Below are 16,832 nucleotides of genomic sequence, written 5' to 3'. Positions count from 1 at the left end.
CACAGGCTTTAAAGGTGTCAGTTGAAATTGGAGGATTTGTGAGGGAAAAGCAGAACAGAAGGAATATGATGAACAGTAAATCCTGTTTATTAGATATAGGCTTACAGAGAAGTTCATCAGTAAATACAATAAATGTAAGCTAAACCAAAATAGAGCTATCTATCTATTTACAGATAGCTTTTACATGAATCATGAATATTTAATACGTTGAAATCAATTACTCTTGGATAACACCCATCCATCTCATAAATGTCATTAAAATGTGTCAAGAAAAACACAACAAACAAATCAGCAAATAAACTCGTAAACTTTGATTTCTGATTCCAGGCTGAAGAAAGGGGAACTTACCGTACGGTTGTTAAAGTCACGTAACGTCGGTAGATGTTTCAAGGGAAATGGTTTAAGGGAGGTTGCTTGTCGAAGACGAGCAAATTCGCCAGCAAGGATTGAACGAAAAAGTTGGTGGAAGATTCCATTTCTCCTCCAACCTTCTGTTGAGTTCCTGTTCCGTCACAGTGACTCCTGACGTCACACTGTGATTCAATGGAAGCCTCAAATGGAGGGAAAGGGAAAAAAAGTTTCGTAAATTCATTTCTGAACTCTTATTTGCTCCAGTTGGTAGTTAAATGTCAATTAATACCCCTGGAAGGAAAAACACAACAATTGTCATAGACTCTCAATAAATAACGGGAATATCTTCAGGGGTTCAATTCCAAAGATTTCCTCATTAGGCTCACTAATCTGAGAAACCTAACCCGAGAAAGTTAAATTTCCAGAATAGTTACCATGGAGACAGACCCAGGCAAATGTTAACTAGCTTTGTTATGTGAAAAATCCTGAACTAAAGGCATGAAATTGTCACGATAGTACCAAATCAGTACCAAACGATGCGGCTAATATGTACGTTTTACCAATAAGTATCGAAAGGCTGGACAGCTGTGTGAAGAAGATAACAGCACAAGCTCAAAAGCTAATTTCCCTAATTAGATCTAATTGGATTAATTTGCTAATAGCTGATTACTTTTCCTGGCAGTCTACTGTATGTTTTATTTTTTAAAGCAGCTGTGTTAGGGGCAACGTTAGGAAAAACCACGTGATATTTGTGTTCATTAAAAGTTAAACAGATCTTTTTGTGTATAATCTGACCTATATATGGACTTTTTTTTAGTGGGTGTGATTTATATTCAGAAACGCTCAAAGCTGTATTATCACTGGGTTTCTGTTACAAATGTGAGCAAATTTTTGTCTGTTTTCTGCTAATTGTCAAAATGCAATTGCAGAAAGATAAGTCTCCGTGTGATATGATCTACTGGTAGACTGGAGAAGTGACGGATCTAAAGAAGACCGACGAATGGCTAACAGAAGCTGGATCTGTTGACACCCCAAAGAGACTAATGATCACAACAACAGAGGAGCCTCACAGAGCAATGGAGACCATACAGTCTACCACTGATCCATAACACAAGCAGTCCATTGATGAGCCTGAAACAGTGGAAGAGATTGGCAGGTAAATTCAACACTGAATGCCATAATAAAGTCAATGGAACAAAGTACAAGAGCAACCATTGAGTGTAGACCACCAGTCTAACAGTCAAAGGTGGATACTCAACCGTGTTTGACTTTTTGTTCTTATCATCCACCTACATGAATGCTATGTTGAAATCTGCATCCATGAAGTACTACGTGCAAGCTTCAAATTGGAACAGATTCCCCTTTAAATGCCCATGATTTCAAAATCCCAACTGGAACTGTGTACTTCTGTCACCAATTAGTCTCTCCAGGTCCCCGCTTATTGTTTCTGAGAAACAATAAGTGGAATGAAAACAACCTGATTCCCATAAACGACAAACAAAGCAATTAGAAAGTGGAATTTCTAGACTGCTAAGTGATGAAAAATGCAGTTTGCAATGCCTTAAATGCGTGCTGACCAAGAAGCGATCTGATGAAACAGTTATGTCAGACATGACTCAGGCTTTGCTTCAATCATTATATCACCACATGTGAGCTGCAGATGGCCTCTGTCTTTCATTGGAGCTCTTTTTTAGAAACTTGCATGGCTCTGCAAAAGGTTTGTTTAGCCCCCTGGTTTCTGAACCTAAACCCCTAGAACAAAAAAAATTGAAGGGTCCACCATGACTTTAAAACCAAGATCTGAGGTGTTAGTTTGGTCACCTCAGATAATCAGGTCAGCTGAAAAATATTTTGAATAACTTTGGAGCGTTGGATTTGTCCCCAAAGGCTTAAAAAAAATAAGACAAAATTCTTAGTCACAAATTTAGTTTGACATCCACCAGACTTGTAAAAGTGATATTATAGTTTCCCAGGGGAGAAATCTTCGGTTGACCCCCCTGATTTGCTCTAGCACTTTTAGTTGTTGACATTTTAAAATTAGGGTGAGTCACTTTGACAAACTACTGCTGAGTCATGTGTATTTTGAGCACAAGGTCTGGATGCAAAGTAGTAAGTGTTATTTTAAGTGACTTGCTTTCATATGATGTAACAGGCCATCGCTACAATGTCATATTTTGGAATTAATAAAACAGTTTTGAATCAAATTATGAGGTCAAAATTATGCTGAATAAATCAACGTTAGGAAAATAGTTTTGCCTATAATCCTCTTTAGTTTGAAAACGGCTTTTAAGCCCACAATCAGATCAGTCATATCAGTAGTTAGTTAATGTTAGCTACAATCATAGCAACCTCGTCTCTTAAGACCGTGGGAGCCTTAAGGCGGTCTCCAATCCAGAGGGAGTATAGACTAGAGTTTTTCTCTTCCACATTGATAGACATTAGTTCAGGTGCTCTGACTGTGAACCTCCATTTCAGAGGTCCCACTAGTACAAGAACCCAAATTAGACCAAGAACACTTGCCTGTTAGGATCTTGTAGAATGAGTTAGAGAGATGTTTGTTTTCCTTCCCGGACCTGTTACCCTAGCAACCCGGTCTCAGATTAGTGGAAGACAAATGAGTAGAGTGATTGCTTATTGGATTGTTCTTGGTATGGAACTTGAAAGGCGAGATTCTTTTAAAAACTCTTAATGAACTTGTTTAGAGTTGGCAAACAAATCTTTACATGATGCGACTAATTCCATGAATACCACATGCATGTCTTTCTGCAGAAAAAACCCCTACCCCCACAACTTTGGTAACATTTTATGGGATTTTTCTTCTGATTTGCTTTGTCCTTATTCTGTTTCTGTTAAACTTCAAATTTAACAACAAGCTACAGTTGTTTTAGACAGAGTCATTGGTACGGTTTTGAAATCCTCATGATGTCCTTCCTTTGAATTTTCCATGTCTCATTAAAGTTTACATCATTGCCACCCATGGTTGTTTTTTCCATGGTGGAGTAGAAGTGTTTATAGACGCTTGTACTTTCAGAGGGGTAGTAAACAGCTGCAAGCACTACAGGGGGTAAAATGTGTAATTGCTTTGATATGGGAATAAATACAGCACAGGTCTCAATAGGAATCCAATCAGTTTTGCCTTTATCTTTACAAAGGAAATCTGATTTTTTTTTTTTTTTACACGTCTGACTGTTACAGTCATCCCAGACCTTGTTGAGCTCAACGTTACGTTTGCAGCTTTTGTTTTTACGTTGGAAGTTTATCAAAGGACTTTGAATGTGGACATGACTGCCAGTATGTCTGCTGAAACACCACAGTGAAATAATGACCGTGAAATACGACGCTGTGGAAAAACTTCCAAATTTAGCTCTGCAAACAAAGTTTTCTAGTCGTGGGGGAGGGCATTGTTGGGAATTGGAGGTGTCAGTTCCTGTCAGTAGGTTAAGCAACAAGCCAATTACGAATCCAGACTAAAAAGGTGTTTTTCTTCACTTAATTGGAACCAGTTTAACAAGACACGGATGGCGTGTCTTGAGAAATATGTGAGGAAATTCATATGAGCTGCTCAGTGCAGAACCTGGCAAAAGCTGGACTTTTCCACATGGTCATGTAATAGCAACAAACATTAGATGGAATGTTTCTATCACAGAACTCAAAGTAGGCCTGTCACATGAAAATGACAATAAAAATAAAATGAAATGCATATCCCACATTGGTTTTCAGATTTTGGTACAAATATGAATTCTGGTACCCACTAAATACAATCTTCTCAGCATCATGGCATGGGACCTACATTGAAATATCGTACATCAAAACATGATTGTGTGTTTGAAGAATCCATTTGGATGATACTCTCCATTCAGTCTGACTAAATGAAAGCGGAGTCTCTACATATGGAAAGCAGACTTGCCAAAATGTGAATAAGGGATGTGAATACCTTTGAGAGGCACCACATGGTGAGAAATGTTAGTGCTGAATTGATATAATGCAGAATTGCAGTAAGCAGAGACGATGTAAGAATGTGCTGGAGGATTGTTTGGCAAAAATTGGGCATTCCAGCTATGCATGTCGACGCAATAACAGGATGTGTGGCCGTCCCTCATCCAGCATTTATTACACCCTTCCTTACCTCCCCTCCATCTCTCACGAAAAGTTTCCATTCTTTCTCCCCCTTACAAGACAAATAAGGTAGGCGGGTACGAGGATGATGGAAGGAGTCGGAGGAGAATACAGCAGCCTCCTATGTCAAATGTCAAAAAAACAAAACTGCAAAAAAGACTTTTCCTTCCCATCTCCAGATTTGTTCAGCTCATAGGCCATAGAGGTGGGTGGCCAGAGCAACGAGATAGTGTTATTATCTGTCTGGGTCTTGATGCATGACCCACCGCTGAACTGTGAGGCAGAAAAGAAGCAGGAGCCAGAGGTGGAGGGTGGGGAGGCACAACTGATGGAGGAAAGTAGGGTAAACAGAAACGAATGTTGATAGGAAAAGATAGAGACAAAGTTATAAAAACAAAAGCTCTACGGAAGATGTTTAGAAGGGTTTGTCTTGGAAATGCCACGACAACGAGCCGTAGAGTTCGTCACAGTCATTGGAGGCTGATGAACAAGAGGAGGGAGGTACATGGGAGGGTCTCCCACACATGGAGCAGCAGACACGCTCCTCACACTCTGAGAGGGGGGGAAGAGATATAAAGGGGCTCTCAAGGAAAACGAGTGTTCAGGCAAGCGTCCGAGTCTTCCCCACCCTGCTTCTGAGAGTGTTTGTGAAGAAACTCACGTCGCTATCAGATGAAAAACTTTTTCTTGTCAGTGGATCAAAGGAAGTGTGACAGGGCGGATTCGAGTAGATGAGTTGAAGAATCTGAACCAAGAAACCTGCTTGATTTTCAGATTTTTCACTTGAGGTGTTTACTTATCTCTCCCACCGAGAACTTTTCCCTCCAAGAGGAAAATCCACTAGAAGAAAAATTTTGTGCTTCCCTCCCTGCTGAAGCACAACTGTCACTGAATTTTCATCATTATTTATACTGTTTCTTTTGCCTCTCTAGACAAGCAGCTGAGTCACAATGGAATCATCTTATGTTTTTTATGTAGACAACAATCAGTCGTATGTGGAGGAACACTTGTACTTTGAGGACAACATCAATGGCTTTGGCATCACCATGGCTGTCCTCTACCTCGTGGTCTGCATTGTGGGACTGGCTGGGAACTGCCTCGTCATCATTGCCATTTTGAAACTGGACAAAATGTCATCCTCCACGACGGTGTACATATTCAACCTGGCTTTGGCCGACGGACTGTTCATGGTCGGCCTGCCATTTATCGCAAGCCAGAACTTTCAGAACCAGTGGGTGTTTGGGAACACGGCGTGCAAAGTCGTCATGGTCCTAGACGGCATCAACCAGTTCACCAGCGTCTTCTGCCTCACGGCGATGAGCATTGACCGCTACATGGCGCTTGCCGAGCCGCTTCGGTTTGCCCGCTGGCGAACTCCGCGCTGCGCCAAGGTCATCTCATCGTCCCTGTGGTTTTTCTCTCTCCTCACCATTCTCCCGATGGCCTTCTATTTCACCGCCGATCACGGCTTTTGCAGTCCGGACTTTGCTACGGACGCCTTGTGGCTGGGCATCCTCTCTTACACCTTCATCATCGGTTTTGCCATACCCTTTACGGTGATGACGGTCTCCTACGCAGCTATGCTGATCTCTCTGCGGTGCCGGCAGAAGCTCTCCTCTGTGCCAAACCACGAGGGACGCAGGCTTGAGCAACAGCTAACCAAGATGGTCGTGGCGGTGGTGGTAGTGTTTGGCATGTGTTGGCTCCCGTTTTACACCTTCAACTTCCTTTCATTGCATTATAACAGCTTCTTCTTGACCTTCATCAGGGCTTTTGAATTTGCAGTCTTACTGTCGTATTCATGGAGCTGTGCCAACCCCATCCTCTATGCCTGTCTGTCCGACACCTTCAGGAGGCACTTCCGTACCTTGCTCTGCCCTGGAATAAAATCCTGCTCTGGAGTGCAGTGCAGTGAGGAACAGTGCAACCAAAATGACACCAGCATACAAGATGTCACTCTTCTGGCCTGAGAACCGAGTACTGATACTTCAGTTCTCAAGCACTGAACAATACTTTTGAACTTCTGTACATAAATCCAGCAATATGATTGCTCTTGTTACAATGAGTTGAGAGTCTTGACAAACTGAGATTTTGTTTACATCCTGTTTAAAGCATGAAAGGTGCATCATTTTTGCCTTAGAGTGAATCTGTATAAATTTTCTGAGCTTGTTGATTGATTTTATTGTCTGCCTGGGGTTTTGCATTGGACTGTATTTTCACAAGCAATGAAATCTGTTCATGTACATTTGAAGAGAAAGTGTTTGGTCAAACACCTGTTGACCTCTCCTCTGTACTGTTTGTGAATGCTGCTGTACAGCTCATTGTTAAAATGAGAAAATCTCTTCTCAAGATTTTTTCCCCACAAAAAAAGTAAAAAATAAAAATTTACCAAACACCCCAGTTGAATTATGTTTTGATAATGTTACTCAGCAGTCTTTGTGTATGAATACCATGTCTTTGTGAAGTAAAAATGTACCACTTCCTTTGTCTATGGAATTATTATTATTAATATATATATATATTTTTTTTTTACAACTCAACATGAGCTCCAACATGTTTGCCGTTATGAGCCTTTCTAGCAGGTCAAAATGTGGCACATAAAAAAAAAAAAACATAAAACTGAAAACAGCTTGAGTGTAAACAGAATAAAAAGGGGTCGTCCACCTTTGGGTTAACACCAGCGCGGCCACACGTAAACGAGTCCCAACTGAGCCAATCGCATCGGCACGTCTCCCTCAGCTGGATTATGTCCCTGTGGTCAAGAGCGTACAGAGGGAGGGCAGCAGAGGAGTGTGTTTGCTCTTTTCTGGCAATGTGTGTGTGTGTGTGTGTGTGTGTGTGTGTGTGTGTGCGTGCGTGCGTGCTTCGAGTACAAACAGTTTCACACTGAAAACTCCCAAAGTTGACAGGATATTCTGTGGGACACACTTAGAGAAACGATCAGGGGTAAAAGTGAGAACATCTGTTTGTTGTGTTGTCCTTTTTATTATATACATATATTGCATAACTAGATCACAGCTCCCGATACCAAAAAAAACTGAAATATCTTTGCTGAAGATTTCACTGAAACACTACTTCTTAATGAGTGTGTTTGCAATGTATAGATTAACACAGAGAATAATCTATCCCACAACATACAGCAGATAAAGCATGTCGATGTTTACCCAGCTCAGTGCAGCACGTAGCATCGATTACAACAATTAAATCCCATATGACTCTTATCTACTGATTTATTTACTCAATTCATGATTCATGGAAATTATAGCTGAAGGGTAGGCATACAGTAGACTTGTATGCAAAGTCATGTAATATTAAAAGGCAACATTACAGTAACCACATGCCAAAAGGCAATATAAATTTAAAGCGATAGAAACATTTTTGCATAAAAAATCTTGCTCATGTGGAGAATGTTTGTCAGAACAACACCCTGTATAAATATTAATATCCCCATCAATATTGTTACAATAAACTCCCATGTGTTTTTTTATTACCATTTCATGTGACAGACCAACAACTGTAAATAGATCAAATAATTTTACAAATATACATCAGAAAAGTGTGACATGAATCTGTATGCATATCCTTGAATAAAATCAGATATTTATTCGTCGCTTAAATCCGGCAACAGTGTGTTGTAATTAATCTTCCGCTAGTTTTGTAAAGTAGCATTAATGAGCAAACACTCGAGTGAATATGAAAGTAGGCCAGGCTTTAAACGATTTCTTTCAAAATTGTAAAACGCTTTCACATGAAAACCCCCAAATAAAACACACAGAGACATGTGGAACTTCTCCTGGTGTGAATACTATTGCAAGGCTCCGTATTTAAACTTTACGGCAAGTTGTGCATCAGAACGCACAGTTTATTTTTCTTATCCTTTCCAGATTGCTACGGTAACCCAGTTTGAGTCGTGCTGCACATGCATGACATCTCTGAGGTAAATATGTTTACAGTTGTCTTAGTGGGATTTCTACACATGAAACAGGACGATTCTGCTTTTTGGTGGAGGTTTGCTATTCGTTCCCCCTGGGGTTTTTTTCTTCTTTTTTTCTTTTTTCTTTTTTGATTTGAACAGTAATTTACACTCAAAATCATAAATCTCTGAGACACTATGCGTACCCTCGGTGAGATGAAGCAAACTAAGTGTCTCGTCATGGCTGTCTGCTCTGATATTTCCCCCCAGAGGGCATCCTGTGAACTGGAAAGACTCTAAATGTCAAGCCTGGCTGGGATCCACTGGCTGTTTGAGGCTCAGTGTAAAGATAGCTTATAGACCTCTGCCAAAAAATGTAAAGGCGAGCAGAATACAAATGGAGAACCGACAGGTCGTGATGTACAGGAGGCAGCCGCGCACCGAGGCGGTTCTGATGTAGGATTCACCGCAAATGTGCGTCAAAATGTAGATTTTTGTCCTCAGAGAAATAAATTTTGAGTCAGAATGCTAATAAAAGGAAGCGTGGTGCATAAGAAATCCCAATTACTGTTTTCAGCTGGTGGCTATTGATTTTAAGCTGCAGCTGGTGCCTGAGGGGGAGGCAGGAGGTCATCGACTGTTACTGCATGTCATCTGTCTGTGAGTGGGAGGCTGATGTGTCGGAGGTTACAGCAGGTAGCGATGAGAGGATAAAGGAAGCGCTGAATCATCTGTGCAGAGACTCTGGAGCTGAACTGGGAGTTTCTGCACTTTCACTACCGACCATAAAAACATTTCACACTTGCTTTAAGTTAATATTTTCATGGTAACTTGCATGTTACTAAGCTTCGGGTATCAAAAATTGGGGTCTTTGGATAAGTTACAACCCCTGTTGACAAAAAAATATATATGTATATCTCCGGTTATCTTTACATTTTAACTGTTTCTGTGTTCCTAACAGGACACAAGTTTCAAGTTGTGATTTTAGTTATTGAGGGGAAAATGTTGCCAAATCAATGTAGAAAAAAAACAGTGAATGCTACAAACTAGTTGTGCTACAACTGGCAGCAGTCAAGTATTTGTAATAACTGGTGATTACATCATAATGGGAGGAATTTTGGCCCAGTCCCTGCAGAGTTGTTTTGAATTTGCCACAGTAGAGGGTTTTCTCGCACAAACAGACTACTCAGGGTCAATAGGTTTTAAGTCTGGACCTTGACTTGGCCAATAACAACAAGTTATCCAGGTCCATGCCTGTGTTTATGCCAGATGTAGCAACCCGTATAAACCATCAAAAAAAGTTCCACATTTGTCTCACCAGCCCATATTGACCCAAAGGTTTCTTACATTCTCAAGATGTTTGTTGCAAATGTGTGATGGGAGATTGAGTTCTTTTTTGGTCTTGGCCTTGAAAATGTCCCCCAGTGTCTCATTTTAGACCAATCTGTTTCTAATTTATAAACACCGACTCCAACTGAGTTTAAAGGTGGGTCTTAATGAAATCAGTGTTCAATGTGCCTGAGTCATCACATAGTTTTCTATAGTGAGACAACAGAAAAGATGAAGGGGTTCACTGATTCCTGATTTCTGGCTGATAACCAATCTTTAAAAAAAAAAAAGCCTGATCTGTTGATTACAATTTTGGCAGATACCAACATTTTTGGCTGAAAAGTTGCTAAAGGTAGCGACTAAGTTGCTGAGTCGGCTACAGTGGGGTGACTATTAACCGCGTACATTCAGACGTGACCTTTTGGTCGGCTCATGTCAAAGAATAAGCTGACAGTGGCTCATTTCCAGACCTTTGAAGGATCAGTGCACGAGATCAACAGTGCAGCGTGAAAAAATGTGAAAAATCTTGTCTGATTGTCTCAGCGAGAACATGGCAGAACTCTGTCGCTCTCCGTCAGGGGCAGTTTGTCCTGAATAACGTAGATCGGATGCAGGCGGGTTCTCTCCAACAGCCTTCTGGAGTACTGAGCTCAAAGGAACTTAACAGATTTTAGTGGATCAAATATCTCAGTTTGAAAACAACAAACCAGACATGGACGCCTGCCTGTGGAACATCACAGCTCTAAATCTTCTTTATGCACAAGCTGTGCGCTCCCGTGGTTTCCATCTTGCGTCTGCTGGGTTGTATAGGTTTGTGCTTCGCATGCAAGAGTGGCATCATCAAATTGTCTCGCATCGCTTCGAGCAATCGTTGCAATCAGAAGAATGTTTCTCTTCTATTATCAACTCTGCGACTGAAGTGTGGGAGTGCTCATAATAAATAATTTAAAACAAAAAAAAGGGAAGTGCAATTTTTCTTTTAAGCCAAGCATGTGGAAGCTCGTGCAATCTGCCGTCGTTTCCATAAAGTGAATTATAATTTACACTGACCTTCGTTTTTGTCTTCCTGCCACAATCAAAGGTCACGTTAATTAATTGGCGGGCTCGAAGGGATCGCGTGGGGGTGAATTGTGTGTTGGTCCTAATTAAAGCACAAGCAGGCTGCCTGTACTTCACCGGGTCTCCTGTCCTGCTCTGACTGATCCAGCCTTCAACCTCTATGTGTAATTAAGAGCAGATGCAAACTGCCAGAGAGGTTTCTCAATAAAGGATATTGATGGGACCTCCGAGAGAGTAAGTGTGTGTGTGTGTGTGTGTGTGTGTGTGTGTGTGTGTGTGTGTGTGTGGGGGTTGTGTGTGTGTGTGTGTGTGTGTGTGTATGTGTGTGTGTGTTCATGACATGATTAGAGTTTTGGATCAATAAAGGTCACTTTGGCAGTTTGCGTACCCGACACGCTGTCTGGGCATTTCCTTATCACATTTAATGTGTTTGTCTATGTTTTCTTTCCTGTCGGTTTGTTCTTTATTATTTTCCCGCCCTTTTTTATGTCCCTCCTGTCCCTCCTCCCTAACACTTTGATTTCAGCGGGTTTTTTTGTTTTTATTCCCATTCCTCTGCTGCAGCGGACGTAACCGCAGAGCCTGAATCTGAACATGCAACGTCGTCGACTGCATTAAAACTACTGGTGGGAAAGTTTAATAAACTTAAAAGATTTGATTAAAATCCCCAAAGTGGAAGTGACCATTTCATTCATAATTGTTTTTTTTTCTTTTGCTGTTTGTTTTTTCTGTAATAAGTTCCATAAAGACTATTGATTTTAATGTTGATCTATTTCTCTCTTGTGGAAACTTGAGGCAATAAAATGTGTCTGAGTCGTAGCCGTGTCCCCAGTTGGCTAACTCTGACCCTGGAGCTATTGACTGCATATAAATAATACACATCAGAGACAGGAAGCAACTCAGCTGATTAACTTAGTTATAATTGAGCAAGAGCAAAAGAAAGAAAACGAATTTTACTTTTTTAGAGAACTGGTGTGCTATTTTTCCTGCTTGGAAACATTGTCACAGTAGGTTATCATTTTCGTTTCGTTATTATTATAATCAGTAGCAACTCCTTTATCTGTCATAAATCACCTTTTTCCAGCCTCTCCTGTGAGGCGATGCTAACCTGATGGTGCTGCTCGCCTCCTGTGAGCCGTCAGCCCCTCGGGTCAGAGTTTAAAGGAGCTAGCAGGGCCCCAAACCCATCGACAGATTGTCCAACTTGATCTGAAGTGCTCTTCTTTCAATATGCTTCCACTGATCTCAAGTTGCTCATACTTCCTTTGTGCTCTAGAAGTGCTGATCTCCAGCCTGTCCTCTAGCTTCATTATTAAACCTCTACGGTCTTCCTGTGTCTTGTCCTGGTTTTCTCCCACTACCAGCAAAAGTCTTCTAATAAACACAAGTTTCCACACGACACAAGTTAGAGGCTCAAACTGACAGTGCACAGACTATATCATGATCCGCCTGATTCCCTGCTGAAATGAGAAAAAAAAGGTACAATTCGTCTAAGATGGCCGTCTTCGTCAGAAAATCTCTTTAGCTTTTGCCCGAGTAGATGACAACAAAAGATCTTCAAACGTTTGCTTCAATAAACCTCTTTGTAATGTTACTCAAAGGGTTTCTACAAGTTCTTACACTGAAGTGAATGAACAGAAAACAAACATAAAAGTCTAAGTTCTTTTCTGGTTTTTAGGACTATGTGTTAGATATCAAAGGATGTATTATTTAATTGCCTTGTAATATTAACGTATGCGAAAGGTTTGGGTTGGAGGTCCGAGTTGGGGCCTGAGAATGAATCATTTGTTGAACGTCTGAAGCGGAAATGGCCCGACGGTGGCGGGTCCTGAGAACGACACAGACTGAAATGTAGCTTCCAGTCAGACACTTCTCCCACCAAGTTAATTCTCCGAGTTAACCATGCCAGGATTGCCTCAGACGCTCCCTCCACTCCTATTATGTATTCTGGCTAAGCAACTGTTGTCTTTCATCCGGAAAGAAAATTTCTCCATTTCTTCAAAATCACTTCTTAGAAAACTTCAGTCTGCTACAAGTTATTTTCCAAATATTAAAACCCAAAAACCTGATCTTCACAAAAACCCAGACTGCATGTTTAAAATACCGTTAAGGAAACATATGTCTGTCTCCCCCCCCCCCACCCCCCTCTCTCTTTCAACCTGGATTACTATAATTTCTACTTTTCATGCTTGGGCACAACACATTCTCATGAAAATTTATGTGACTCCAAACTGAAAACCAATCGGGTTGCCTAATATTTACATTTCACTCTTGTGGAAATTAATGGAAAAAAAAAAAAAGATATGGAAATCTATGAAAGGACGTGAAACAGTCTTTGTGTGTTTCATTTTATTTACAAGTTTTTTTTGTTTTTTTTTTTTTGTTTTTTTTTGCTGATCCAACTTCCATTTAAAAAATGTTTTTAATTTTCAGGTATTAAACTTTCCGTTATGGTTTGGCCATTTTTTCCAGGTTACAGTGTTTATCTCTATACTGTCGTAAAAGTCAGGTTACTTGTACTTGAAAATGAACATGCAGCATCTTTTTGTCACTCTTTTATGCAAACTTTCAACTAGTCTCAGTCTTTTGTTTTCTAGGCTCTCTGAAGATCCACCATTATGGATCTGCTCAGCGTTAGCTCTGGAATGGTCTGAGGCTAACTCTGTTTGAAACAATTTTAGATATGACAAACTTTATTCCAATAAGTGGTTTGATCACTTATAGTCCAGTAACATGAACTTGTCAACTTTAATTTCCTTCCATCTCACAAACCTACATAAATAGTCCTTAAACATGGTATTATCCTTATGCTAATGGGTAAAAGCTACGGTAACTACTATGGATTTGGCTGTTTGGAAAATAGCTTTCATGCTACGGTTAGCTGTAGTAAGCTGCTAGCACTCAACTCTAGCATTGAAGAGATGACTAAAATAGCGCCCAAACACTTTAGTGTGTCCATTTAGCCGCCATCTTGTGAGAGGTTAAGATGATCTAAACCCGCCAACCTGGGATTCCAGAACTAAAATTGAAATCTACATTGACAGGTAGATTAACATTCAGTTAAAATGTTTATATATCCATAGCGGACTGTGATATTATTTATTTTTATATTATTTGCACCATAATCTGGCACGGACAGCCTTTATTTTGAGTACGTTTATTCCATAGGAGAAATATCCCCGTATTGTAGGAATTGTTTTTCAAACAGTTATTAGAACCCCCTATAAAGTCCTACAAAAAAGGTAAATCTATGCTTTATTTTTTAAGATAATCAGGTTTTTTAAATGTATATTTAGTAATCCACGCTGTCCTGTTTCCCTGGGGTGTTCACATGAAACAGCACAGAGAACTTCTTTTAGCTGCTCTTCAAAACGGGAACATGCCGGTCTTCATTTTGCCTTCAGTTGAAGTTTCCAGTGACCTTTCCTTGCTAATCAAAGACATTTAGTGTTTTTTTCCTCTGCTCCTCAAGCAGACACATTTCAAGACGGTTAGAAACAACCTTGCTCTCTCAACCCCTTTGTATGGGTGTGAGACATGAATCTGACTTGGTGTGTTTTCGTTGAAAAACACATTTTCTCAGACTCGGCCGCAACAATAACGAATTCCCATTGATGTACATTGTGTTGCAGATAGAAGATACCCAGACAAACAAACTCTATACTGAACAAAAAACAAACAAACAAGAAAAACAGTTGTTCACAAAGTTTTTATAACTTGTTCCATCAAGTATGGATTCCTTTTGAATCGTTTGTTGCGTCTCTTTCAAAAGCCACCTTGTTCTTGCCTGGATGTTTTTTTTATCTTCCATTTTTCTTTTCCGTTTCCATCATCTAACAACATGTTTTCCCTCCTTGTCTCCGCGACAGAATGCATCCGTCTCAATTATGCTCGCGTTCTGGTCAGGAGGGAACTAACATCATCTACTTTCCCACTGGAAATTATCCTGGGATCACGAAAAGGTCAGTACAGAAGCCCAGAAGAGGTTTATCGATGGGCTGTTTTTAGGTTACTGGGGATGTGACGAGAGTCCGACTCCCACAGTGATAAGGTGGGAGATGTATGGAAGAGGAAGATAATGCAGCAAAGTAACTGCTTCTGAGATCCTCCGTTGGATCCCGTTCTCAGAAATCACTTCTATGCAAAACGCAGCCATGTCTTTTCAGATGCAGGGTTTCTGCATCTCATTTTTTCCCGAATACAAGTCCAACTTGTTATTCACAGTTTTCTTTTTTTTTTTTTTTTTTTTTCCATAGAGCATATCTGATTAGTCAGATAAAAATAAACAAATGAAAAAAACAACGCAGCTTGGGAAACTAAAATACGGAGTGTTTGAACAGTTTCTCTTCGACGGAATAACAAAGAAACACTGTGTTTCAACTTCTGCCTGAAACCCTCAAAATGTCTGCCAGTCTCTCAGAAACCAGCAGGTATGCGCAATTTGGGTGTGTGCGCACTCTCCTGAATCTTGGAGAATTCCAATGCATGTTGATCGCTATCCACAAGATGCTTGATTATATGGACACAGACCTGGTGTGGCAATTTTACAATAATTAATATACACTGCTTGAAGCAGCATGACAGTGGATATGACGGAGAAAGTCAAGAGTGTCACAATAAGTTCTATTAGCTGTAGTAAATGCTTAACAATATCTGAGATAAGTATGTCAGATGCATCACTGTGTGTAATGAAGCTATTAAACCATATTTTGCTTTTTGAATCGAGATTAACTTGTACACATGCAGAGATAGAGATAAAAACAAAGATGTACTCCAACAGGGAGTTGCCACTAATTACGGCATAAGCAGGAGCCTAATTTAATTGGTTTGAAAGGGCAAACAGGGGCAGGTATTGGAAATGTGGCTGCGTGACCAATTAAAGGTGATCAAACAGAAGGGAATGAGGTGTACCCCACTGTGAAGCATGCAGGGTTAGAGGCCAATTTGTTTTTGCCAAGACATAAATAACCTAATCTGACAGTGTTTCCAGGAGCAACATCCAGGTCGTCAAGGGGAACGGCCCTCTGACAACAAAAACAGAGATTACGCTGGTTTTACTCGCCCATCCCTGCCCTGTTCCACAAACTTTCTTCATGTTTTTGATGAAACCAAATCGACAATTCTATTGTCCATCTTTGGAAAATTAAACATAAGATATGTAAGTTGTTGACCAGAAAATAGGGACAATATGTCTGCCCCTTATGGATGTCCACAATATCTGTGTTGTTTTTAAAACATATTGTTTGTCAAATGACAATAAGTTCCATTAGACTGAAAGTTTTGTTTGGTGAATTTACAGCATCCTCCACACCTAAAGCTGTGGTATACAATGAAAAAACAAAACCAAAACTTTTATACTTTTTTTTTAAATTAACGTTATGCCCTGACATTATAATATATAATGTTGTTTTTGAGCTGGAGTGGTGCAATTCTTCAGATAGCAATAATAACTCATGGAGAAAGTGGTGGAAATAGATCTTTTCACAGATTACCTGTCTCATGTTACATTATCATGACATGGTGACAGTTTTAACCCTCCTGTTGTCCTCGGGTCATTCTGACCTGAGGACATTTTGGGTCATTTTGACCCGAGGACAACTGGAGGGTTAATAGATATGGAAACAAACATATTTTTGTAAAAGTTACATCCTGCAGCTATGATGACATCCCTGGTAAAATACTAAACTATCCAACTGAATTCGTCTTTTGCTACAGTAACATAATCATAAACTGGAATGTTTTGAAAATGATATCAAAAAGTTTTTTTTCTTAATTGAGGAAAAGAAAGGGGAGGGGCTACTTTGAGCAATGGCAGGGCTTTTTCTGCAGTCAGCAAATGAAGTCAAGTCCAGTTTATTTGAATAGCCACATGTCAACAACAAAGCAGTTCAAAGTGCTTCACATTAGCACGATTACCAATTATGTAACAAGCAACAAACGATACATTTTCTCAAATGCAATCATCGTTGGCTTGAAAATATTGGCAACCCTTATTGTAAACTTTATACAAATGGGCTCAACAAACGACAGTGAAAGGTGAAACCATAGCGACGATGATGACACA

General features: G+C 40.1%; 1 protein-coding gene across 1 annotated transcript; it reads left to right on the top strand.

The window, feature by feature from the left end:
- Positions 1-5,045: 5,045 nt before the first annotated feature.
- LOC106932498 (somatostatin receptor type 2) lies at positions 5,046-6,949 on the top strand. The gene has a single exon (XM_015011247.2). The coding sequence runs from the start codon at positions 5,418-5,420 to the stop codon at positions 6,435-6,437; it is 1,020 nt and encodes a 339-aa protein (XP_014866733.2). The 5' UTR covers positions 5,046-5,417; the 3' UTR covers positions 6,438-6,949.
- Positions 6,950-16,832: the final 9,883 nt, after the last annotated feature.

Source organism: Poecilia mexicana, unplaced genomic scaffold, assembly GCF_051168715.1.
Source record: "Poecilia mexicana isolate PSO_F unplaced genomic scaffold, ASM5116871v1 scaffold_19, whole genome shotgun sequence".
NCBI lineage: Eukaryota > Metazoa > Chordata > Actinopteri > Cyprinodontiformes > Poeciliidae > Poecilia > Poecilia mexicana.
Note: the sequence above shows the minus strand (reverse complement) of the source record. Positions and strands in the feature narration are given on the sequence as shown.

Excerpts from the sequence above, each read along its gene's own strand:
- LOC106932498 (XM_015011247.2), top strand. The coding sequence starts at position 5,418 with ATGGAATCATCTTATGTTTTTTATGTAGACAACAATCAGTCGTATGTG.